General features: G+C 43.7%; 2 protein-coding genes across 5 annotated transcripts; one reads left to right on the top strand and one right to left on the bottom strand.

Moving 5' to 3' along the window:
* Positions 1 to 138: 138 nt before the first annotated feature.
* On the top strand, positions 139 to 2868 carry LOC139664735 (major facilitator superfamily domain-containing protein 12-like; the record flags this gene model as incomplete). Its single annotated transcript, XM_071543673.1, has 4 exons — positions 139 to 309; positions 505 to 599; positions 717 to 847; positions 996 to 2868. Coding segments are annotated over 4 exons (480 nt in total), but the record flags the coding sequence as incomplete, so codon positions are not given.
* A 1484-nt stretch (positions 2869 to 4352) lies between these two features.
* On the bottom strand, positions 4353 to 24303 carry depdc5 (DEP domain containing 5, GATOR1 subcomplex subunit). Of its 4 annotated transcripts, none has more exons than XM_071543668.1 (43): positions 24018 to 24303; positions 23303 to 23370; positions 23125 to 23212; positions 22952 to 22998; positions 22068 to 22153; positions 21906 to 21989; positions 21768 to 21817; positions 21391 to 21460; positions 20941 to 21019; positions 20752 to 20813; positions 20578 to 20647; positions 20411 to 20483; positions 20224 to 20327; positions 20048 to 20122; positions 19472 to 19606; positions 19325 to 19386; positions 19158 to 19231; positions 18985 to 19054; positions 18850 to 18886; positions 18627 to 18747; positions 18315 to 18538; positions 18026 to 18226; positions 17732 to 17867; positions 17549 to 17640; positions 16590 to 16649; positions 15244 to 15427; positions 14149 to 14309; positions 13804 to 13924; positions 13549 to 13716; positions 13214 to 13436; positions 12310 to 12443; positions 12130 to 12232; positions 11835 to 11897; positions 10651 to 10763; positions 10387 to 10467; positions 9990 to 10122; positions 9530 to 9629; positions 8987 to 9223; positions 7042 to 7211; positions 6414 to 6585; positions 6168 to 6228; positions 5480 to 5562; positions 4353 to 5361 (listed from the first exon to the last, which is right to left on the bottom strand). In XM_071543668.1, the coding sequence occupies exons 2-43, from the start codon at positions 23358 to 23360 to the stop codon at positions 5063 to 5065; spliced, it is 4764 nt and encodes a 1587-aa protein (XP_071399769.1). In that variant the 5' UTR covers positions 23361 to 23370; positions 24018 to 24303; the 3' UTR covers positions 4353 to 5062. The 4 variants fall into 4 exon arrangements, with proteins under 4 accessions (XP_071399769.1, XP_071399770.1, XP_071399771.1 ...); XM_071543669.1 differs by having other exon boundaries at positions 15244 to 15400; XM_071543670.1 differs by lacking the exon at positions 11835 to 11897.

The raw sequence follows: 24303 nt of genomic DNA, 5'->3' as shown, positions 1-24303 counted from the left end.
CTGGCTTTTTTACCTATATTTACCCAACAAAGATTTGCTGAGCATGCATGCGCTATAGCAACGCCCTCCTTCACATTGACACAGTTCACCAATCACATACTATGCTCTGTCTGTCTCTCTCTCATCCGATTGGTCCAGCTGACCTACTTCGTGGGCCTGCTGCTGATCTTGGCCTTCTCCTATTGGGTGCTGCTGGACGACAAGATGGGCCAGCGGGTGTACGGGGCGGCCGTCTTTCTGGGGGCGGGGTCAGCCACCATTTTGGTGATGTCACTCTCCATGACGGCTGACCTCATAGCCGATCAGACGGTAAGGCGCATGTGCGTGTGTGTGTATGAGGGAGAGAGAGTGAGAGAGAGGGAGGGTGTGTGTGAACTTCACTGATGTTAATCCTCTTTTTGTATCCACTCTCCACTCTCTCTCTCTCTCTCTCTCTCTCTCTCTCTCTCTCTCTCTCTCTCTCTCTCTCTCTCTCTCTCTCTCTCTCTCTCTCTCTCTCTGCAGCAAAGTGGAGCGTTTGTCTATGGAGCCATGAGTTTTACTGATAAGGTGGCTAATGGAGCGGCTGTCATGATCATCCAGGCTGTACACCCTTGCCAGTCAGTACACACACACACACACACACACACACACACTATTAATGTTATATAGGACCTTGTGTGCAGTGTAAAAGGTAGATCGGTACAATCGTTTCTCTCTCTGTCTCTCTATATTAGCACTATAATGTGCTGTCCAGCCTGCGTGTGGTTCTACCATTACATCATGGTCATAGTGACGGGAGGCGTGGCCGTTGCCGCGGCGATGGCCCTCTGCACCATCCTCATCTGGCCAATCAAGATCAGACCACGTGAGTCGCAGAACCACACCAATTCATGTGTGTCTTGTACTTCATTGCCTCGTTTTAGCTGTCTGCATGCGTTCCTGTAGACACAGATCCTCGCTCACAGCTTAACTAGTTGTTTCCTCTGTGTGTGTGTGCGTGCGTGTGTGTTCAGGTGGTCTGCCAGCGGTCTCAGGGCTTATCGGGTGTCAGGAGGATTCAGTGTTGAGCTCCAATGATGCAGCCAGGGTCAACTAATACCCCTCCCCTACCCCCGACAGACTGACAGAAACCTCTTTCTACACTAACAAGACTGGACAGTTTGGACTTTCAGATTTCTATCTTTTTTGAAGATTCATCTTTACTTTTTCGGATGGAGTACAAGGGCAATTCCTGAATGGTTGCTTGACTGGTGCACTTCATATTTTGTATTTTTTCAAGCTTAATGGATATTCCCGGCTATTTTCAACCTGGACCATATTTTCCCATCATTTTCCACCATTCAGACTGATTCTAAGTGAAGAACTGTTCAAGGACCATATGGCTGGTACATCTATGATAATGTAGATGCCATAGAGGGGGATGAAGTGAACCATATATTTTAGGAATTGTGTTTCTGGCCATCCTATTTCTGTGTTCTGCAATAACCACTGGTTATGAAGTGGTAAAGCCGGGGTCTCATGCTGTGTTCAAGTCAAAGTTTGAATTTCCGACTTTCTGACATCTCTGGAACGCAGCATAAACACCACTTTGTCTAGATAGACTGACAGACAGATAAACCACTACATAAAAGTGAGGCAGACAGCTGAGAACTGACTCTGAAATCCACAGATTATCATGAGGAGGAGGAGGAGGAGGAGGAGGAGGAGGAGGATGAAGGCTGTACTGCAATGCACAAAAGGACCAGAACAGGCAATGCATATGAACTTATCCTGTGAGTACCTTTGATAGTAATAATGATAGTATTACTGCAGCAGAACCAAACTAGGAAATCCACACTGCATGTTGCTGTTGAATGGCAACAAGTTGAGCTGATTGAAAAGGATACACACTATAATGGCTGTGGAGTTAGTTCACATCATATATGCAGTATTTTAGATAAGAGCTTGTATCCTAGAAAAGCTCTGGGACACAATGGAAACTGGATGAGGTGTATACGTGCCTCAGTGTTGTGGCTTAAAGGGAAATGCTGTTTTCGTGCATCAACTAAAAAATGGAATACTTGAGTATCCTGGGTAAGGGAATATCAGTATGCATGTAAACACACTCCCATGAACGGGTCTAGTCAGAATTCATAAGGGCGATCAACTTTATTCTTGTAACTGTCATGTCTGAGACAGATGGTTGTGTTTTTAACTGACTTACTTTTTACATGGGTTCTTTCTGCTTTGATTGTAATCAAAGGCCAAATTTAATATGAAAAAATATGTTTTATAATCAAAAGAAACTTGAATAGAATTGAATCATTGTTGGTAAAAAGGGACTTTACACTAGAGGGATCAACTGCATAACATATATATATTCATATAATGTGTGAATAATATAATAAGGGAATCATATTTGAAAATATATTCGATAGGAATCCTATTGGAAAATTATTATGTTTGACTCAAGAGCCATAGAGTTCTCATGACGGGTTTGATTCAGTCCACATTCAGTAAATCCAGGAAGTGGATTGTGCTTTTTCCTATATTTAAATACTGGAAATCTTGACCTGAGACATTTGTCATACCCAATCACTTATGAAATAATCAGATGAATGCTTTGTTTTGGGTAAATAACAAAGCAATTCAAGTTACATTTTGAACTGATTGAATTCAAAGAGAATTGACCACAACCCTGCACCAAAGTCTGCAATTCCCCAAACTGCTCTGTCAAAGCACTCTTTGTTTTGTTTCTGTGTAAATGTACATTTTTTATAACTTTATTATATTTTCATTTACCTGTTATGTTTCTTTGCATTTTCTTGTCCCGGTGCATTCCATTATTATATGTACAATGCTGATTTTATAAAAGGGAAACTTATGAAACACGTTTCATAAGGAGCAACTGGAACTGTGAGTGTGTTTATCTGACTTGAACTTGAACCATTATAGTCACATGAACTGGTAATCATTTACTCAAGCTTAAAGAAAATCTTAGCACACAAACATACACATGACCATTTGGATACTGTCATTTTTGTTTTTGTAGAATAACATACATTCAAGTCAGCCTCCCAGTCATTGTTAAAGAGTATCACATTATTATTATTACATTAACCTTAGTGCACTCAATGGAATTGATTGATTTACAATTATATGTTACTCATCAAGTCCAGATTTTGGAGGTATTATTATTTACTGCTGCTAGTTTGCTTTGAGTTGCAGTGGGACAATCATTTGCTCTCTATCTGACCATGACTACAGTGAACAGAGTTTCTTAAACAAGAAAAAGCAGATTTTTTTAACAAACATAGCCCTTTCATCACCAACAATTCCTCTTCACATTGAACATTAAGGAGTAAAGGAAGAGTAGATGCCAGTATAATCACTTATTGTGACTAGTCTCTATTAATGCCAGTAAAATCATTTGTTTGAAGTGGTTTGGTCATTGAAGCAGCTACATATGCACATAGCATTAACTCTTTCTACATCTTATTTAAATGTTATTTTATGACATTTTTGGATTTTCCTGGACATTGAACTGGAAAGATGTTGGCATATTTAACTTTAAATCCAGATTTGGAAGGCACCATGGCATATTTTGGCATATTTTTGACTGAGAAGGCGGCTCCACAACTCTCCATCATTGCCTTCTTTGCTGTCATCATCATCACTGGCATCAGATCTCAGAAAGTGTTGAGACATGAAGGTGAATGTGTTGCAGCAGCATTCCCACTAGCAAGATTCTCCACTGTAAGTATCCACACAGCTTTACGGACATTTCCCCAAAACTATGTGCTGGTTTTCATCATCTATATCTATTGATCTTGAACTCATTGACATGAGTGATGACTTGTTGAACACGAGAACGTTTCCTATTGATTGGGTACATCATTTGAGTCATTGCAACTTGATATGTGTTTGTTGGACTTGAGAGAGTGTACTATCGATTGGTGATGTCATTTAAACCCCTCTCCCTTTCTTGATGGTTGTTTTTTGATCAGTTTATTGATCCAGAGGTTGCATTGACATGAGTGATGGCTCGTTGGACTCAGGAGAGTTGATGTCATTTAAGTCCCTCCTCTTTCCTGGTTAGCTTTATTTAATAATCTATATCTATTGATCCCCAAGTCGAATTGAGATGTTCAGTTGTTTATATCTGTTGATCCCAAAGTTGCATTGGCATGAGTGATGGCTCATTGGACTCGAGAGTTTCTTGTCGATTTGTAATGTCATTGTAGCTCCTCCCCCTTTAACAATTGGCTGTTTTTTCCATTGTCCATATCTATTGATTCCAAAGTTGCAGGAATGATAACGAATGAACCCAGTATCCTGGACTTCACTGATAAATGAATCCTCACACTGCATGAAAACACTTAAGAGCTGAATTGTATTTTGAATATACAAAATACATGGATTTTGATTAAATACATTTCTTCCTGTTGGTATTTTGTTATTTAGCTGGCTATATTTGTTGACAGAATATTTTCAATGTGTAACAGCATACATTTAAATGTATTTTTGACCATCTCTTGATAAGGTGTGTTCACTTTCCACATTAACAGTCATAACAGTGATTTGATTTGTTATGCACTCTCACTGTTGGCAGTTTATTAGGGGAATTCAATAAACACCACTTAGTGTTACACAGATGACATACAGTAGATGGACATTCCCCACCTACGCTACCACAAGAAACAGTGGTAACACTTTCTGTCACATTGTTTAGGCAATATGGCTTCAACAAATTACAGATGATATGATGATAATACTGACTATACATCAGGAGAGCTGTGGGAGTCTGAGCCTGACTAGTCCTTCAAAGGCCGCATGACTCAAGCAGAGAATTCATTAAAGCTACTAGCTAAGGAGATTGACAGACGCAACTCATAACTCAGCATTTTCACTGGTTCCTTTTATATTAAAAGAACACTTTAAAATAACAGCTGTCTTATTATTTACATTATGCGAAGACAGAATTAGTATTACACAAAACGGAAGCAGAATCTCTGCTCCTAAGGCCTTGCTTTGATAACAGTAATGTCTTTTCAGTCTTTATTCAACCTCTCCTACGTGTTTTCTCCCTCAAAACATCTTGTCACGGAGCGCTGGCGTTCATTTTCTCCTGGCAGCTGTCCCAGACGTTGAGCAGCCTGTTGTCCTTGTTGGCGCAGAAGTCGGTGAAGTCCCTCAGCAGGCGGTCGGCCAGCCGCTCGTCGCCCAGCACGCCCGTCCTCCAGGCTTTGGTCAGCATGGTGTTGTAGGCCCAGTAGTAGCCCACCCGCTCCTCGCTGCCGAACGGACCCTGGCTGTTGGACGTGGTGGAGTTCCGCCGACGCCGCTGCTGCCCGCTGGAGTACTTCCTCTTGGAGTAGGGCAGCTGGAGGAATACGGTGCCTGCCGGAGGAAACCGGTGTACCGACAGGTTAGTGATCAACCAGGAGATGAACGGAAAAACAGGCGGTTCAAAGATACCTGAGAGAGTGTGTGTGTGCGCTTCCATGCGATGACATACCTGTAACATGGATGTACTGGGGCTTGTTCTCAGATGGGAAATTGAAAGCAGAGGCAGAGAACTTGTCCTGAACAAAGCCAAATCTGACAGAAAGAGAGAACAAACTTCTGTATAAAATGGGTTTTGAAGAGGTTTCATGGGTCCTAAAGTCACAAAAGTTAGTCTACCTAAAAATCAGTGTGTAAAGTGTCAAGGTAAACTAAGTCAAATATCTAGTTTTATCATTTATTCATTATGTTCTGATTTACCTTTCACCTATATTATGGACAAAGAGACCCTAGTAGAGACATTTAAGTGAAACCAGATGTTGAGGCTCTGTTTTGAAGGTGTCCTATAACATGACTGCATGTATGATAAACACATGTGGTAGACGCATGATCAGGGGATGCCCTCTCTCATGGCTTTGTGCCAATTGGTTGAAAGTATTTAAGAAAATATGCATTGACCAACCACAGATCATTTCTTTGTCTCTTAGAAAACTATATAAGATCAAGTATTTTGTTTTTTAGTTGAGACATACTGATGTAAGCTTTGGGTGTGATCTTATGTCTCCTTATTATTGACTCAATAATAATCTCATTAATCTTCAAAGTCAGTAAGTGGCTTGTGTCTTTACTTTGTGTATGAGTCCAGTGCTTTTGACAGATTTCCACGACAAAAGAAAATCATGTCCTAATAAACAACCAACCTGTACAGTATGGCCTCCTGAAAGAGCTGCATCCTGTCCCAGTATGTCTCTGGTTCAAAACCTGTATAAGGAATAGAAAAAGAGTCAAGATTCAAGAGATTTGTTGCCATTTGCACAGGTACAGAACAGTCCAGGTACATTGGAATTCTTGTGCGTAACTCTTAAATGTCTAAAAAAAAAAAATGTCTTTACTAAATTACCCACTGCATTGATTGAACAGTACATTCAATGCGATAGGTTCCTTACCTTCGAACAGGTTTTCACTACCGTTCTTCAGCAGACAGTGGACGTTCAGAGGAATGAACAGCTGGGCTCTCAGTGGATCTCCGTAGAGGTAAGACGTGAGAGCGAACGGGACTTCCAGGACGGGAACCAACAGGAACCCGCAGGAGGCGGCTTTCCGGTGCCAGCCTTGAACCTGAGCGCGTGACAAGTGAGTATTAACTCAAACTTTTTTTTCTGTAGATACGTTACCCCCATTTATACATTTTACAGGGTGATAGCTAGCATACAGTACAGATTTCCACGTAATTTGGTGGACAGATTGACCTTAAGCCAAGGAACAACTGATTAGATTTTGGTGGTGATCCGGATCTGGGATTTCTGCCATTAGATGATTATATTGACAGACTTGATTCCAAATCCTAAGTGTATGTTTGCAGGGTCAAGAAATCAATTCAACTTAAAATTCAAGTGAAAGAGATGATATCTTTGGGTGTAACAGCAAGCTGGAATATTGTTCAGGTGCTTCAAACTACACAGGCAGGAGTACGGAGCACATTCTGGGAGTTTCTTCTAAGTGTTTCAGAGTTGTACATGAGTACTGTTTGCTGATACTGGCAGCTAGTCATTATGGAAGCAAACGTATTATTACCATCTCAAAGAGCACGGCTGCAGTGACAGCCATCCAATGCAGCTTGATCTCGAAGGCGGCGTTGAGGGAGAAGTTGCCGTGGTAGTAGCAGCTGCACCACTCGGTCCGGTCGCTCCGGTTGTTGACGTCCACGTCCAGAGTGACCGTCTTCTGCTCCGGTACCGTGGCGGCTGGAGGGGGAAGAGGGAGGGAGGGAGGTGGGGAGACACGGACGGGAAGCAAGGGAACCCGATAGGAGGAGAGATGGACGGAAACGTGGGCGGGCAGACGGGGGAATTGAATGAGACGAAGAGGTGGAGGTGACAGTTAGGAAATGTGGTTGAAAAAAGTGAATGGATAGATGATATATGGAGGCCAAATGTTTGTGACAGGGGTTAGAAATTAACGTTAAATATATGTATACACTCTTTTAAATTAGAGATGTTGTGACATGAATGCGTCCTCTTTTGTCTTGAAATCCCCCTGCTGATTTCAGAACTGCAGTTAAAAAAAAATTATTAAATGATCAAATGTTAGAATAGAGTTTATTACTTAAGTTTGTAGTGAATCACTCCAGAGCTTTCTGTGTTTGCAGAGAGATGACTTCAAGTTTGCGTTTTTCCCAGTTCAAGGAGAGGTTTCCTGGATATATAATCATGCCAAATCCTTAACTATAAATCCAGTTGGTGACGAAGATGTCCAATGAACATACTTTCAGCTTCAGGTTAAGTTTATTCCAGGAAACCAGTCCTAGCTGTTAAAGAGAGGAATCTGGGAAAGGCTTCGTGTTGCTTTGTCATTTTAAAGATGCCAGCATTTTGAAATAAACCCAAGTCGAAAGTGACAAACAAAGCTTTCGGGCAGCAGAGTAAAGCCAAGAATCCAGCAAAAGCAGGAAACATCGTCACAACATTTTGCGTTGCGGCGATGCTCCGTATTACAAAGCAAGGGGAGAGCGATAGCTGAGGACAATGCACACCACAGCACTACTGTACCACAGCCACTACCACAGCATGCACTAAAAACACTAGCACACCAACTAGTGCTCCAACTGGAACAGCTACGCACTAACCACACACCATGCACTGATTGGAGGAAGGAGATGGAAAAAATAAAAAAATCACGTCAATCGGGTGATCTGATTGGGTGGTCGAGTCAATCATGACTGGACAGACGAATAAATACAGACGAATAAATACAGTTAAGTGGAGGGAGGGGAGGGGAGATCGTCTGCATGCGGATGTACAGTCGCCCTTCAGGAGAATGGAGTCCAATATCTCAGTGTCACACAATGGAGAGATGATGATTGAGAGAAGGTTCATGGATCAACTGGTCAATGAATGTTAAATGAAATCGGATCTGTGGTGATGGTGTTGGTAGGAATCCTACTGTTTGCGGAAGGAGGAATTTGAGTGGTTGGACAGAAACTGATTAATTTGTCATAAATAAAGATGGGATGGTGAGTGGTATGGCTGTCGCAATTAGAATATGACAATGAATCCAGTCTGGCAGCTTTGTGGGCACACTTGTTTATGAGCACTCGGTTCCCTCACAGTCATATCGGCCTACCATAGTTTATCTAGTTAAGATAAGTCTAGAACTCAGCTCATTTGAAGAATTTAGATGAAGAATGTTTTCATGGCTTTCTTATGAAATCTTGAGGAAACGTACATTGATTCTGAATGATTCTTCTGATACATATTCTGCTTACTGGTCAGATTGTGGATTTTTGCTTGTTGGCCTGTTTTGGCCGCTGGGAGAGCCTGTTGTTAAGTACAAACTCCGCCCAGCTGGCGCGTCACTGCCCGGGCCCTAAAAACGAATGCGCCCGCCGCTCTGTGTGACACTTCACTATCGGGACCCGGCCGTTCCCCTGAAGGAGACTTGAAAACGGGGTCCGCGTCTGATTGGGAGACTACTGAGTGCGGTGTGGGCCCGGGGCCGGGAGGGTTCTGGCTGGGTGTACCTAGCAGTGCGGCGGCCTGGCTGCGTCCTCCGAAGCTGCGGCTGAAGGAGCTGTGCCTACTTGCGTAGGAGGCCGGCCGGCTGGGCAGCCAGGGCAGTAGGAAGGCCGGCAGGTCGCAGGGCCGCCGCTCCTCCAGCACGAAGGCCACCTCGAACCACTTCCTCTGGAACAGGGCGAAGTCCTCCAGGGCCGCCGTCGACCAGCCGCTGGACGCTGTGGGGGGCTGGGATGTCGGGACTGAGGACAGGGATTGAAGAATTGATCAATACTATACTACACTGGGTTGTCTATGGGAAGCCCTTAACCTGAACATGAATATGTTTTTATTATTATGATTACTATGATACTGCATACAGTGTCCAATCGTCTAAATGCTATTTCAGAGGCTTTTCCACCCTGATGAGAATAAAATAATGGGGGGAAACACTGAACACTTTACATTTTTTGGCATGAAACTGAGCATGTGTACAACTCTATGTATACTGAAACATAACCAATGACCCATTTGCCCTTTGTGTGCATTTTTCATTCAACGCCCCTCACCATCTTTCTCTCCTACTATCCTGTAGAAGTAGAAACCGTAGACGAAGGTGCGCATGGCGTCTCCAGATGCGTGGGCCACCAAGCCTTCATCCAGCATCTTCTACAGAGACACAACAGACACAAGGAGCCAGCTGCTGAAAAGACGCATACAAGCATTCGATACACAACGCACGTGATCACATCGCACTGTAGCAAGGTGTGTATACACTCTTTGATCTTCTATTCAGCATTTCCTGAAGAGATGGATTTCCTTTCTTATACATAGGACCCAAAAAGGAAATAATACTGTAGCAGGTTTACCACAGGAACTGTGTAAGTCGAGGTGGCAGTGGCTGAATCAGTAGCAAAAAACATACCTAAATAAGTAATGGGCATAAAATAGTTTTTTCATCTGGCATTACAAATACACTCCATTTAGTTAGCTTATACTCTGTTTTTCACGATCCTGGTGAAGTCGTACCTGCATGACGTCCACAGCCATGCCCTGTGTGGCCACGCCCTCCACATTGTTGACCAGCCAATGGACGATCTCAGCGCTGATGAAGCAGTGGAGTGGCAGGCCCTTCTGCTCCGGGAGAAGCTGTACACCTGTCCTACAATATCACATAACACAGACACAATATATACATTGCACTTCTCCAACTATGAACAACAAGGGACAACACAGTGGATATACTTACTTATTTTTACTTCCATTTGGCTAAAGTAACCAGTAAAATCAAACCAAAAAAAGACTACTAATTTCTAGTGATGGGTTTTCGTTTCAGGTGTCAAGGCGGATCACTTTAGCTCCAAATGACAGAACTGCACATCTACTAAGACACACACACACACACACACACACACACAGATCTCACGTGGGATGTTTGATGGCCTCTAGGATCTCCAAAAGTGTTGAGGATGAGGACAGAGATAGGGCTCCTGCTCCAGACTGTCCACTGAGGAGCCACATACACAAGTACAGAGCATTGATCAACACCCAACCACAGCTTACTGTTCATTCAGATTAATAATGAATAATAACAACCTAATGATACTCTTTTCAGTTGCTTTCCCTACCAGTCAGACAAAAGTCGTAGCACAGTTCATGATGTATAATAGCAGTTATATAATACAGCTACCTGGTGTCTGTGCTGCCGCTGCTTGCTGTGTCTCCTGCAGTCTGGGCTGCAGCGCCTCCTGTGGCCCCAGGTTGAGCCCCTTTATCCGGGGCCTCGGCCGCTTCAGCAGGCAGCTACACAGTTCAAGTACTTCATAAGACGGGTGCTTTCATTCAATATGCGTTTAACACCCAGTCCTGATCATGCATGGAAGCCAGAGTGGGCCTCTAAGGCTAACTTGAGTGTAAGATTCAGTTCAGTTGTGATACACATTAGTAACACTGGGATCACATTTGGATCATTACTCTGATGTAAACCGGTTCATTTCAAATCAAAACTAAAACTGAGACGAAAACTAGGTGTGGCAAAACAGTCATAAACTGAAACAAACATAAAAATAAGACTTTGTGAAAAAAAACGAAAAAACTGAACTGAAACTTCTCTAGTTGTAAAACTAACTAAAATAAAAATACAAATATGCATCAAATGTTTTTAGTTCTTGTCTTTTTGTTTATATGCGGAGTAAATATAGATAATGAATTTTAGGTGGAGAATCTTTGACTATTCTTTCTGAACAGTAATTGAAAAATTCATGTACATTTTAAAAATGAATTTATGATTTATTGTTTGTATTACACAATACCTGTTGCAAACATCTTCTATTACTATAACTTTAAAAATATACCACCCCTACCAAAAATACTAAAACTAGAACTGACTAGAACTAAAAACTAAATTTGTAAAAAAACAAACAAAAAAAAAAACCTCAACTAAAACTACCAAACTGACACTGAAAACTAAAACGAAACTGAAATTGAAATAAAAACCAAAAACTACATACTATATTTTGTGATGAAAACATTTCGTCTGTGCATCAGAGTTGCAGCGAAAGTTTATGTTGTAGTACTACAACTGATGAAGCAGTTTCACCTCAAAACTATTAAATGTGATCCCGGCGTTGGAGTTGACAGCCACTACCTACCGTCAGACACTACTGTGCATAACACTGTGTGCACAAACCCAACAAGAGTGACTACTTGAACCCAAAGGAGCGCTGCACGCTGAAAGCCATGTCAGTTCCACATACCAGAGCGTGTTCATGCAGACGTGCAGAGGGTGAGTTAGAGTTAGAGGGGTTAGAGCACACACACACACACACCTCTAATCTAAGAGATGCAGCGATGTCCCGGGCCCATGTTACTGACCTGAGAGTGATAGATGTAGGAGGAGCGAGGGCTACGTATAAAATCCAAAATGAAGGCGGCGTCCTGTCAGCGTACAGGAAGATATTTATCCCAGGATGAAACACCCAAAAGCCGAGCGACAGGGAGAGACCAGACAGATGGGGGGGGAAAAAAATGCAGACGGAAGAGGAGAAACAACAGCAAAGCCCCATACAGAAGTACCAGCAGAGATCAATCATGTGCCTGATAAAATTACATCAATGTAGATAAATTGTGTCTGCAAAACCTTAACCCCCAAAGCAAAAAATATACATACCTTGCGGGGGCTGTCCACATAACTGGGAGCTGTGGCAACATTCGAAGCGTCGGTGGCAACTACCAAGGGCTTCCCCTGCTGCTGCTGCTGCTCCTCCAGAGTCCTGGATGGGAAGCGGATCATTAGTACGCATAGTCAGGCCCGGGACTCACGGAACAGCGCGCTGGACTGCCAACTCACTTCTGGTTCTGCTCCAGCTCCAGGAGGGCCGATAAAGCGGAGGTGCCTTTCTTGCCTGCCGGGGGCGCTACGGGCTCTGGAGGATACTGGGGGAGAGGACTGGTGACCTGCAGCCCCTTCATCGGCGTGCCTTTCTAACGTGGGAGAGATCAACGAGAGAGGGAGAGACAGGGAGTGAGAAAACAGTGCCGAGTACCGTCTGTCGTTCACAATCGTGTTGGCGCTTGTGTGTCGTAAGCAATGGGGAATATCGGAAAAATGTCCCGCAACGCTCAAATTAAATCAATTTAGCTGTATAGGCGATAGAAGCTGATCCCAAGTCAGCCTTAACTGCGGGCAATCCTGGCACTCAACTAGCGCAAACCACTTCCTTTCTGACATTTCTGCACTGTGTAGCACTTCAACAGGAACTGAGAGCCGAGCACAACCCACTTCTGCTTTGACGACTTGAAAAGGTTTCTAAAGTCTTGACTTGAGATCTTGTGTTTGTGTAAAAAGACTTAGATTGAAAGTGATGAGATTTGTTCCAGCAGACGACTGAATGTAAATTCTGCTTTCTGAATTTCTATGGAATGATTGAATTTATTGAAGTTGAAACTGATTATAGAAATCAAACTCATGATGCTCTTACCAAGTTTTTATCCCATTAAAACCATATTGCATTGAAAAGTCCTAGATATTTAGTTTTCTTTAAGATATTAAATTGATACTGGACTCTTGATTTGTTCTGACTTGACTTGCTGTTCTACATTTAGACTTGAGACTTGACATGAATGACATGGACTTGACTTGTCTACATTTAGACTTGGGACTCGACTTGAGACTTGTGCCTCAAGAGCTGAGACTGACTTGGGACTTGAGCAGAGAGTTGACTTGGTCACGGACAAAAGGTTCAAAGCCTCACTCTGATGATCCGGTCGGAGCGGTGGCGTCGCCGGATGCGGTTGAGGCCCTCCAGGAAGCGGATGAAGCCGTCCAGCAGCACCCAGTCCCCGGAGCCGCCCATCCCGGTGCCGGCTCCCTCCCCGTAGACGTCCCAGTGCCCCTCCCCGTCCGCCACCCGCCGGGCCCCTCCGGCCGGCAGCAGCAGGAAGCGAGTCCTCCAGAACTTCAGGGAGTCGATCAAACTAGGGAAGCAGGGGGAAAAGAAAAGGCTCATTTTAAAAGACTGTGATGATTACCAGATAAGCAGGCTAAGAGTGTGTGTGTGTGTGTGTGTGTGTGTGTGTGCGTGTCCACCTGAAGTCCTCCGAGCCAGCAGAGCAGATGTACTGGTCCAGGTAGTTCCACTTGTACTCCTCCAGTCTCTCGTGGCCAAACTCCACCCAGCAGGACAGAAAGTGGGCGTCGGAGTGCGGTGGGCACAGGCTGTAGCTGTACTGGATCTGGGCCGACTCATACGGGTACCTAACACACACACACACACACAATAGCATACTCTTAGCCTGCTAATCAGGTAATCTGAGAGGCTGTAAGGGGCCAGTCAGCACTCACTTGGGCAGGTAGCGGGTAACGGTGATGATCTTGTCTTTGAGGCAGACTTTGTGGAAAGTCCGGCCCATGCTGAGCCAGTAGACCGTCTCCTCCTCCTCCGCTCTGCGCAGGGACACCAGGCCTGGAAGACACATGGAGGAAGAGGAAACGTGACTGAGGATCTGCTGATGCGTTCTACCCAACATCTCTTTTCAAGCGCATAAGGTTTGTAAGCAGAGAGAGGGGAAATTTGGAATACTCCATATCACGGATTTTGAATAGGGGGATTTTGAAGGGTTTTTCCCACCATGTTTGCACAATTTCTATGTAATACGGAATAAAGCAAAAAAAATTGTGGAGCATCACCTCTGGAGTAGAGTGGACTGCTGCCGAGGGGGGTGGCCACAGCGGGCTGGGGCTTCCTGTTATTGGGTTGGACGATGATCTGGTAGCCCTGCATCAGCCGCTGGCAGATGAACTCCTCAAACACATGAGGAGCGCTCATCACTGGAGCTTCATCTTCCCGCCTGGGGGAGAGAGAGGCACGGAGACAGGTCAACATACAGCCAGAGAGGCTATGTTGTGTTGTGTGTGTGTGTGTGTGTGTGTGTGTGTGTGTACTACCTCATCATCCTGTTGGAACCAAGGAATATAGTATTTACACAGTTAAATCAGTGTAATATTGAGTTATCAAGGCTTACTTTACTTAACATTGTGTTATCTAGCACTTTCATAATAGGTCTTGGGTAACCAACCTCATCCGTCTTCTGAACTAGAGTAGTTCCATTTAAGAGAGAAGGAAGGGACCAGTAAGCAACTTTCTACATGAATACAGTAATTTTTTTACACAGTAATGTTATCATGCTAATAATTACTCGTTATCACCAGAAATTACTGGCATTTAACTGAGAAATTACAAAATAGTTGCTCATTATTAACAGAAATTACCAGTTACTTTCTCTGTAATTACACAGTTATTAAGCTGTAATTTGTGTACCGTAATGTAAAGTGCTATGGATATATTTTATAAAGACTGAAATTCAAGCACAATATTTTCCGTTGTTGTAACTGAGCCAATAATTAATTTGTTAAGAAAATAAAAAGGGTACAATAGCATTTCCAGTAGTTTCTGTGATATGCAGCATGCTTATTATGAGAGGAAGTGATTATATATGTCTCTCTTAATGGGAGGAAGGAATAAAAATAAATTTTTTTTGGTATCTCTGTAGTGCCGGTTTAGTACCACTTTTCTTTGACTCGAGTTTTAGTGTCTCATGATGGTCTAAATGCTGTTTCAGAGGCTTTTCATCTTGACCAGAATGGGGGGAAACAATGTATACTTGTCATTATTTTGCATTGTTTTGGACACAAATATGGTCCAATTTATAGATACTGAATACTGGCACAAAACAACTCAACCCAAACATCGTGTGTGTGTGTGTGTGTGTGTGTGTGGTCTACCTCTCCAGGTCGGTGTGGGGCAGCAGGTCGTAGCAGCCCTCGGTGTAGTCGTTCTGCAGCGTCTGCCGGTCGGGGAAGTAGTCGGTGGTGAGGGGCAGGCAGGCCGGGGTGGTCAGAGACTTCCAGTCCACCCCCACCGTGCAGCAGAAGCTGGGCACTGTCGGGGGGGCAGACAGCAGCAGGGCTTCAGGAGCACCCCCGACACACACACACACACACACACACACACACACACACGCACACACGCAGACGCACAAACAAAAAAAAAATCCCCAAAGCAAATACAAATACATGTACGCAGAGTGGTACATGTGTGGGGGGGTGGGGGTGGGGGTGGGGGTGGGGGGGGTGCAGGGGGTGGAAATAGGAATGAAGGGAAAGCACAATAGGATTTGAAAGGAAAGAAAGGTAGAAAGTGGATAAGAGAGGGTGAGGAACAGTCACAGACAGGGAATTGAACAGCGACAAACACAAAAAAAAAAAAAAAAAAAAAGAGAGGGAAGAAGAGAGAAAAAAAACAGGAAAGTGTTACTTTTATTGGCTTCAACGCGCCTGCTGGTGATTCCTGAGGCGCTGGCAGGTGTGCAGCAGTGATCGGATCGCGACATGCAGATTGTGGCCCTGTGACAAAACGATCTGTGAAAGGCATCGCTCACAAGCGTGTGATAAAGTGTGTTCGGAGCTTAGCATGAGCGTGCGTGGTGAAGTGACTGAGTGAATCAAGAGCAGAGGAATTACATCATGCAAACGGACACATTCTCTGAATTAAATATACGGTGTGTGAGAGCGATCTGTAAGACTAGAAGCACCAATTTACAATGAATCAAGATGAACATAACATGCACCCCGCATGCAGATATGCTTGTTGCGTTTAAACAGGCCACAGTGTAGGAAAATGACTATAGAGCTAATTAATTGGAGGATTTTTCAAAGCTGGCGATACTCTATGACAGCAGTTAAGTTAGAGATCGACAGGAGGAGGCCCAGAGAAAGAAAGAGATACCGAAAGGGACAGAGAGAGAGAGTGAAAGAGAGAGGGGAGAGAGAGAGGGAAGAGGAGTGGGTAACCCAAAACCACATGACCTGTAAGCTCAGCTCTTTTGCCTCTTTACACCTGCGACCCATGGAGACAAGACACCCAGTGGAGAAACTTGCCTGGCTGCCAAAGCTGAATAAGCCCTCAGGTTACAGTGCTCCCTTGAAGGCTTATTACAATCATCTGTTTGGTGGTAAAGAAGCCTCCTACTACCAAACCGATAGTGTGTTATGGACATGTGACAGTGTTTGTGACTCTTCAATGTGCGAGTTGTGTGTCTTTGTTTTCTGAAGGGGCGAGACAGACTCACTTGGGTCGGCACCGCTGAGGGAGAAGTCCTCAAATGTGGAGCCACGGTTGGTGAGAGTTCCTGTGTAGAGATCAAAATGAAAATAAACAGGGTGAATGAGCAATAGTTAGAATTTTTCAACCTGTCAAATAAATGCTATAAAGGAATACACTGAAGTTTTTTGGTAGATCGTCTCATTGGTCAACTTACCTGTTAAGTGATGAGAACATGGACACCAAAATCACCCATGTGTCCCTGGCAGATCATTACTTCTCCATGCTAACAGTTAAGCATACACTATGTTGAGTGATAGTAGACTCATTATCTCAAAAGTGAGAAAAAGAGAACTTGTAGCAGCTCTAAAGCTAAATGTTAAGTTATCTTAAATGATATGTGGCCAAGTCTGGAAGTTCTGTATAGGAGATGGGTAAAATATAAGCAAGATATAATGTAAAAATAACATACTGTTTTGAACTGACAGGGACTATTTTCCCTGTCTCCACAGGAAGTGAATGTGGTGGGTGATAAGAGACTGTAAGCTAAAAATCACTGTCCAGAGGATGAATACGTGATTGTTCACCTGGCTGAGATAGTTCCAAAAATAAACCTGGCTATATCAGCTGTATTGAGTTAATGATATTTCATTTTTAAAATGTATGAATCTACAGGCCATATAATATACCACTATCACCTTTTACTAAAAGGTCAATCTTCATACTTCGGATAATGCTGGTCGCCTACTATCACTCAACATAGTGTATGCTAAATTGTTAGTATGGAGCACTAGAGCCAATGATTTATCGATTTTGGTGTCTATGTTCTCATCACTTAACAGGTAAGTTGACCAATGGGCCAATCTCCCAAAAACTTAAAAATAAATTCCTTCCATCAACGCTGATAAAATAGTATTATAGGATATAAAAAGCTAGGGTTTAAACAGGAGACAGTACAGTATAGTCACTACTGTTCTATAGGCGTACCAGCACTGTTGTTGCTTCCTGGACTTCCGGTGAACTCTTCCATCCCTCCACCGATGTAAAGCCCATTTTCTGTCTGCCGAGTGGTTGCTCGCCTGGAACAAAACCGATTCAACTCAGTCTGTGCGTCGATCTAACATGGCTTCAAATGGGAAAAGCCTGCTGCTTGTGGTTAGTGTGTCTCACCTTCCAGTAGCCTCGTGGTAGGCCAGCTCCAGCAGCTCGGCGGAGGTGTGGGCGGGGTCTCTTTGCTGGCTGCCCTGCAGTTCAGCCATGTTCTGTCTGGTCTGGTGGTGGATCTGGATGGCCTCTCCGGACGGGCCTCGAGTACAACAGGGACACGGACAGTCTATGTGCTGCTCGGATGACCGCTAACAATACAGCTACAGGCTTGTCCCTGGCATACATGACCATGCTAGTACGGTACTTCTTACTTTTTCTAGTAACGAGTAAAGTGCTTAAGTGTGCGTGTCTCCTCACCGACGGGGAAGGTGTGCATCCAGCGCCGGCGGTTGGAGGTGAGCTTCATGGGCATCCTGGATGGGGCGAAGGGGTTTATGAGGGCCCGCTGAGGGGTGTAACCTCCGGGCCGGATGTGCAGCGTGGACTCGGCGCTCCCCACCGTGAACCTGCCGGGGGCGCTGGAGTCCCGCTGAGACTCCATCATCTTCTCCAGCAACTCTGACAAACGGAGGACGGAGAGTGATGGGAGCGAGAGTGTCAACAGAGTAGAACTACAAGCCTTAGACTACAGCTGTGGAGGACTTACCTCTGGTGCTGGTGTAGCCCAGGGAGCTGCTGACTTCATACTGGGCGGGAGGCATGCGGGGGATCAGCAGGATGTTGGAGACGGGGCCCAGGCTGTCGTCGGACGCCAGGCTGCGCTGCTCGTCGGGACCTCCCGAGCGAACGGGAGGGGACGCCCCGATGCCTCCGCCGACGTCCGCCGAGCCCCAGCTCTTCCGTCCGCTCGCCTCTTTGTCGCGGCCCATCCTGAACAGACAAGTCACACGGTCAGGTCTCGCGAGTCCGCAAGGTCTAAGATAGGACAAGTTTGGGGTTGTGCGATTTGGTCAGAAACCTGAAGTTGGTGCTCCTCTGGGCTCGCGACGGACCGGGAAGCCGGAACACCTGAGCGTCGTGGGCGTCGTAGTCCACCTGTATGGGGAGGCTGTTCTCGGAGTCCTTTGGAGCACAGAGAGCTGGAACAGATCATGGAGAGGAGGTTTGGGACACATCATTACCTGATTAATGCTTAGAGAGATTAAAAAAGGAGCCCAGAGAGACAAACAGTCGTATCTTACTGTGGTCTTTGCTGCTCTTGAATCTTTCCGCATGAAGCTAGAAATACAAACAAACCACTGTCAGGATTTCTGAGACCTTTCAGAGTTAATTAAGTCAGAAGATAGCACAGTTCTGCAACAGTTGTGTGGACGTACCTTACGACCCGCCAGTTTGATTCGAGGGGTGAAGGAGCTGCAAGAGTTCTGGCTTTTGGAGGTATAGAAGCTGTGGGAATGAAAGATATAGTTCAATTAATTCCACCATTACGCTGAATTCTAGATTCAACTCCATCACCTCCTCTTTATTCCCATCAAGCGTGTTGTCTTGCCTGTGGTTGATCCAGTGCGGCAGGTTGTAGTCGTCCCCGGCACGAGAGTCTCCAGGCACCGTCCTGTTGTGCAGCTACAGAGCGTAAGGCAGACGTCATCAGCAAACAAACACATACTGTATATCGCCGAATACAACCAGAGTGACAGGTTTCGTGAAATCTCTTACCTTGAATAGCGGTACTGCATGCAGCGGCTGCTCCCCCATACACACCAAGTCCACACCGATACCTGACGAGGGAAAAGCGTTTGTCACGATACGTTTCGTGATAGCTGTATGCATTTGCTCGAAGTGTATTTGCATCGCCGTGCTCACCGTTGTCGATCATTCGCTGTTTGGTGAGAATCATGAGCAGGCGGTCCACTTCGAACACCCCCACCCCCGGCGTGATGACCACCGACATCTGGCCAGTGCGGTCAAAGTTGCGGTTGATGTAGTGCTTGTCAAAAACTGTCGGGGAGACGGTGAATTTGAGCATTTTGTTTTAGTAATGCAGGAAAGAGAATTTCATTCACTTCATGATTCAAATGTTATCATAATTCAGTGATCATGAAACCTCCAGCAATACTTTGTCTGGTTATACATTCATGACTTTTCTTTGTGATTGGTCAGGAACTAATAAATGAAAGTGAAAACTCTTGCCCAAATAAAAACTCTTTTCGGAACTCTAAAGATCGGCCCCCAAAGACTTCAACTTTTTTGGAGTACGTTGCTATGAAGTTGTGCTGGCAAGCTCCGGGACGGTTTTATGGACTAACAAACTTCACCTGTGGTTCAACAGGCATGAGGGTGAGTAGATAATGACTGCAATTCTCATTTTTGGGTGAACTATTCCTTTAAGTGTCTTGTTTTCAAGGGAGAAACGGTCTGCAGGAGATTTAGAGAACTAACCATTGAAGGAAAGGTTAATGGCCTCCAGGTAGTTTCCTTGAGCAGCGGTGGAGTTATGACCGGAGGGGAAGCCGTCTGTCGGGAAAATAAATTCACAAACACAAGGATTCAGTGAGTAAAGGCAAATAATCCCAATAATTTGTCAACTCAAAGATGAACTTTGTCAGACTCACTACCTGCTTCTTTCAGCCGCACCAAGACGGGATACTGGATGAAGAGCTTCTTGATAGTGACCAGTAATGACGTCCACTCGTCCCGCCTCTCGTTCTGAGCCACTACCCTGCACACGAAACAGGTAACATCCATCAAACGGAACGCAATGCCATGTTTGGTAGATCACATAAACTATGGAAGTATGCTTACCTGTAGAAGTCTTCATAAAAGCGTCCCTCGTGATCCTGCCTGATGGACCCTCTCAGAATCTCAGGGAATTCATCTGAGGAAAAGAACAGATCATATGTACCTGCCATGTTGCTGCAGCCATAATATTTGGCAAAAATCATCGTGATTGAGGAGGGAAATAGGCTCACCCATAGTTTTAGCGTTGTAGAAGGTGCGTGAGAAAAGCACAACGGTCACTTCATGGCTGCAGTTCTTCTCCTAAAGTGTTAAACAGTTATGAAACGTCAGAATAATATTAATTCTGTGTAACATTTGAAAGGTGTAAGAATTACAACAGAGGCTAAATAACAGAAATTGCAAACCTTCCACTTGGCAAAAAGGTCAGACAGGAAACCATTGACTGCCTTCTCAAAGTAGAGGTCGCCTGAAAGCAGAACATTCAAATAAGACATTCTCCTCTGATGACCAAAGTCAGTATCATGAACCTCAGAAAAGACAAAACAAGCTAAAAAAAAAAAATGTGAGTCGCCAAACAGAGAGGTTCAACTCACCATAGATGTCAAAGTCCCACATCTCACAGCTCATCTGGATAAAGATGTATACCATTGCCGACGTGGATCTGAACACCACCTGTATCACAAGACAGCATCACAGCTATTCAAGTGGAATGAATGACAAGTAAGGGAGTAAGCTATACAGGCTGGTTCAAAGAATGTCCTTCCACTTCTAGAGATGCATTTCACCCTTTATTAGTGAAGACAACACTATGCCACCGCTACTATGATGGTCTAAATGCTGTTTCAGAGGCTTTTCCACCAACACAATTCAATACAAAGAAACACTGACTAACTTGCAATTTTTTGACTTGAAAAAGGTCAAATTTAAAGATACTTTTCATTGGCACAAAATATTGACTATCGCCGACTTGAAAATATCATATACGTCTGAAAATATCAGCATCAGCCTTCAAAAACCCATATAGGTGGAACCCCATTTCTTACCCTGGTGTCTTCACTGATGTAGCCACAGGTGACCTTCTCTCCCTTCACCCACAGCTCACTGGCCTGGGCTCTAGAGAGGGAAAAACACCGTAAGCATGCATGCAGGGACAGAAAAAACAAAGCAACACAGTTTTCCTTTATCAAAAAAAAAGTCTGCTTTTTCCCCTAATTTCAGCACAAAAACTGCCCCTGTTAGCCTTTTTTAAGTCAGCAGTGCAGTGTTTCCTTTACACATACTATCAGTTGGGTGCTTGTGATGCTGATCATAGAAAAAATTTAGATACGTGTTAACATATTCCACAGCTTACACTTACTTCAAGTCACTCTAAATGCCTTGATGTAAACAGAATGTACATAATATGCTTGATAATGCCTACCTGATTCCTGCAAACTCCACCTTCTGGGTCACATAAGCACAGGTGCTCACCTGTAATAAACAGAATACAAGTTAAAAGCTCACATCTATAAGCTATTCCATATTATATCCAGGTATGTACAACACACATATGCCTCACCAGACTCTTCTTAAGCCTCCACATGTCGCCCCTGCCGATATACTGGTCTTTGAAGGTCAGCTCCACAAGGTCCAGTGTTACATCCTGCGAGGAGAAAACACTGTTAGAGCTGCTGTTGAGCTGACATGTGGTCCAGCTGCAGACGCTTCACAGTGAACGTACCTTAGGGTCCACGATGTTAACGATGACATCCTGGTACGCCCGCAGCTTGAAGGCCTGTGCTACTGTCTGGTCCACGCTGATTGTCTCTACAATAGAAGAGAATATGCATCATAGCTAGATATTCTTAGTGAATAGGCAATGGTAGCACGGCACATGACCTGTACATATTCCAGTATACAGTATATCTTGTATATCATGCTGTCAGGTGAAAACCTTGTAATTCCAAAATTAACTAAAAAAAAACTAAGAACTAAGAAAAACAGCTTTGTTTTTAGCTTGATGACAATGCACTTCTGAGTTTATCCAGTGGGTTTTGAAAGTGTTTCATAAGCCCAAGAGGTCGGAGAATGTTTTCACATGACAACAGCGATATGATAAATCTGATAATGTAAATAGCTACAATGCATGTTTCTCCGATTTGTTTCTCACATAATGAGAAGAGCTTGTGATAAACACTTACACACCCGCTTCAAAATCTATTATCTTTTTGATTAATCGATTAATCATTTAGTCTATATAAATGTCAAAAATAATGAGAAATGCCCATCAGAAGTTACCAGAGCCCGAAGTGATTCTTTAAATTGCGTACTTAGTCTGACCAACAGCCAAAAAAACTCCTGAAGTATTCATTTTATAATGATATGAAACAGAGAAAAGCAGCAATTCCTAGCATTTGTGAAGCTGTAACCAGCAAATATTTGGTATTTTTACTTGATAAATGACTAAAAACAATTAATGGATTATCAAAATTACAAGTCCATCGACTAATTGATTAATCGTTTCAGCACTACTACTGAGATCGTGAAACTTTCATTTAATCTAGCCTAATCTAATCCCTGAATCAAGACAAACCATGATAAACATGATAACCATACTTCATTTACCTTTCTGAAGGTCCTCTTTGAGGCTCTTCACCTGCAGCAGGAGAGGACTGGGAATATAAAGGAGAGAATAACAGATTAAGGGATCAGGGGAAGAACAATATTTACCACAACACACTAGAAGGATCAGCTGAAGGCATAAGTAACATAGAGATCCACTTGTTATGCAGGCTCACCTGTATTCATCAGTGGGGTGTGCGATCTCGATGATGTCCCCGAGACTGACTTGAGGGAAAACTTTGGGGTTGACAACCAACTCATCGTCTGTTCAACAGAAAACCCCATTTAAAAACTTGCATAATAGAAACCAAATCTACAATACAATATGATGTTTCATTACATCGTTACACTTACCACTCCCACCAAAGCCTTTCTTGTGCACCACAAGCTTATATGACTTATTAGTCTTCATGATGAACCAGCTGAGGGACAAAAATCAAGAATTCATTCATTTCTATAAAGGTTGTATGCAATTTAACATCTCAAGCAAGACCCCCGTTTTCGTGCTGTTTTATGGAGAGGTACTTTCGCCAAACCCTAGTCAAAATCTTGCAATTTAATGCTGAAATGCTTCTCGGCACACAGTACACACCTCGACGAACGTGAGAGACCTTTTACGCATCTTTAGGAGCCACTCTTCAATTCGGCATACATACGACACACAAAATAGGACTATTTCAACCAAATTTCAACTTTTAGAATTGATTCGCCTGTTATTCTCACAATCTTCCACACAGTGATGGGAGGTAGCGAGCAGCGAAAAACAATTCGGCTTTTATTGAAATTAAGTTGTGACTGGTGAATCACTTGTATGCCGAATTTTCCAGTGAACCCTAACGATTACATAGAGGTCCTAAGTCATGTTCTATGAGAAGCAAGGCTACATAACGCTGCCAGATTTGTTTGAATGGAGTTCGACATAATGTGCTCTCCATACAAGACAGAACTGAAAGTATCGGGGCTAAAGAAATGTTTTGATCCAAGAGAAGTTAAAGTAGTCAGCACAACTATGGTTACTCCTCAATTAAAATGTGACACATGAACAGCAGATAAAACGAGTTAGCGTTACCTGAACAAGCTGTCTCTCCCTGAGCAGCCTAGCTAAGGCAAACCGTCCCGTAATGTTGACATTTCCTAGCCTAGCATGCTGCTAACTTATGACAAGAGCTAACTAAACTTAACACTAACCACGAACTAACCACACTACCCACGAACCTCAGTTACAAGTCAAGTTACTAAAGTTAAAGTAAGCACTTGCCTTGAGAATACATCTAAATAAAATAAGGCAGAATCATAGTTTTCATGGAAAGTTCGATTCAAAGCTGTTTACGACTGACTAGCTTGCCCCCAGTTCT

This window comes from Centroberyx affinis, unplaced genomic scaffold, assembly GCF_046629955.1.
Source record: "Centroberyx affinis isolate AG114_WGS23_722 - 3 ecotype Tasmania unplaced genomic scaffold, CSIRO-AGI_Caff_v1 ptg004360l_1, whole genome shotgun sequence".
Classification (NCBI taxonomy): domain Eukaryota; kingdom Metazoa; phylum Chordata; class Actinopteri; order Beryciformes; family Berycidae; genus Centroberyx; species Centroberyx affinis.
Note: the sequence above shows the minus strand (reverse complement) of the source record. Positions and strands in the feature narration are given on the sequence as shown.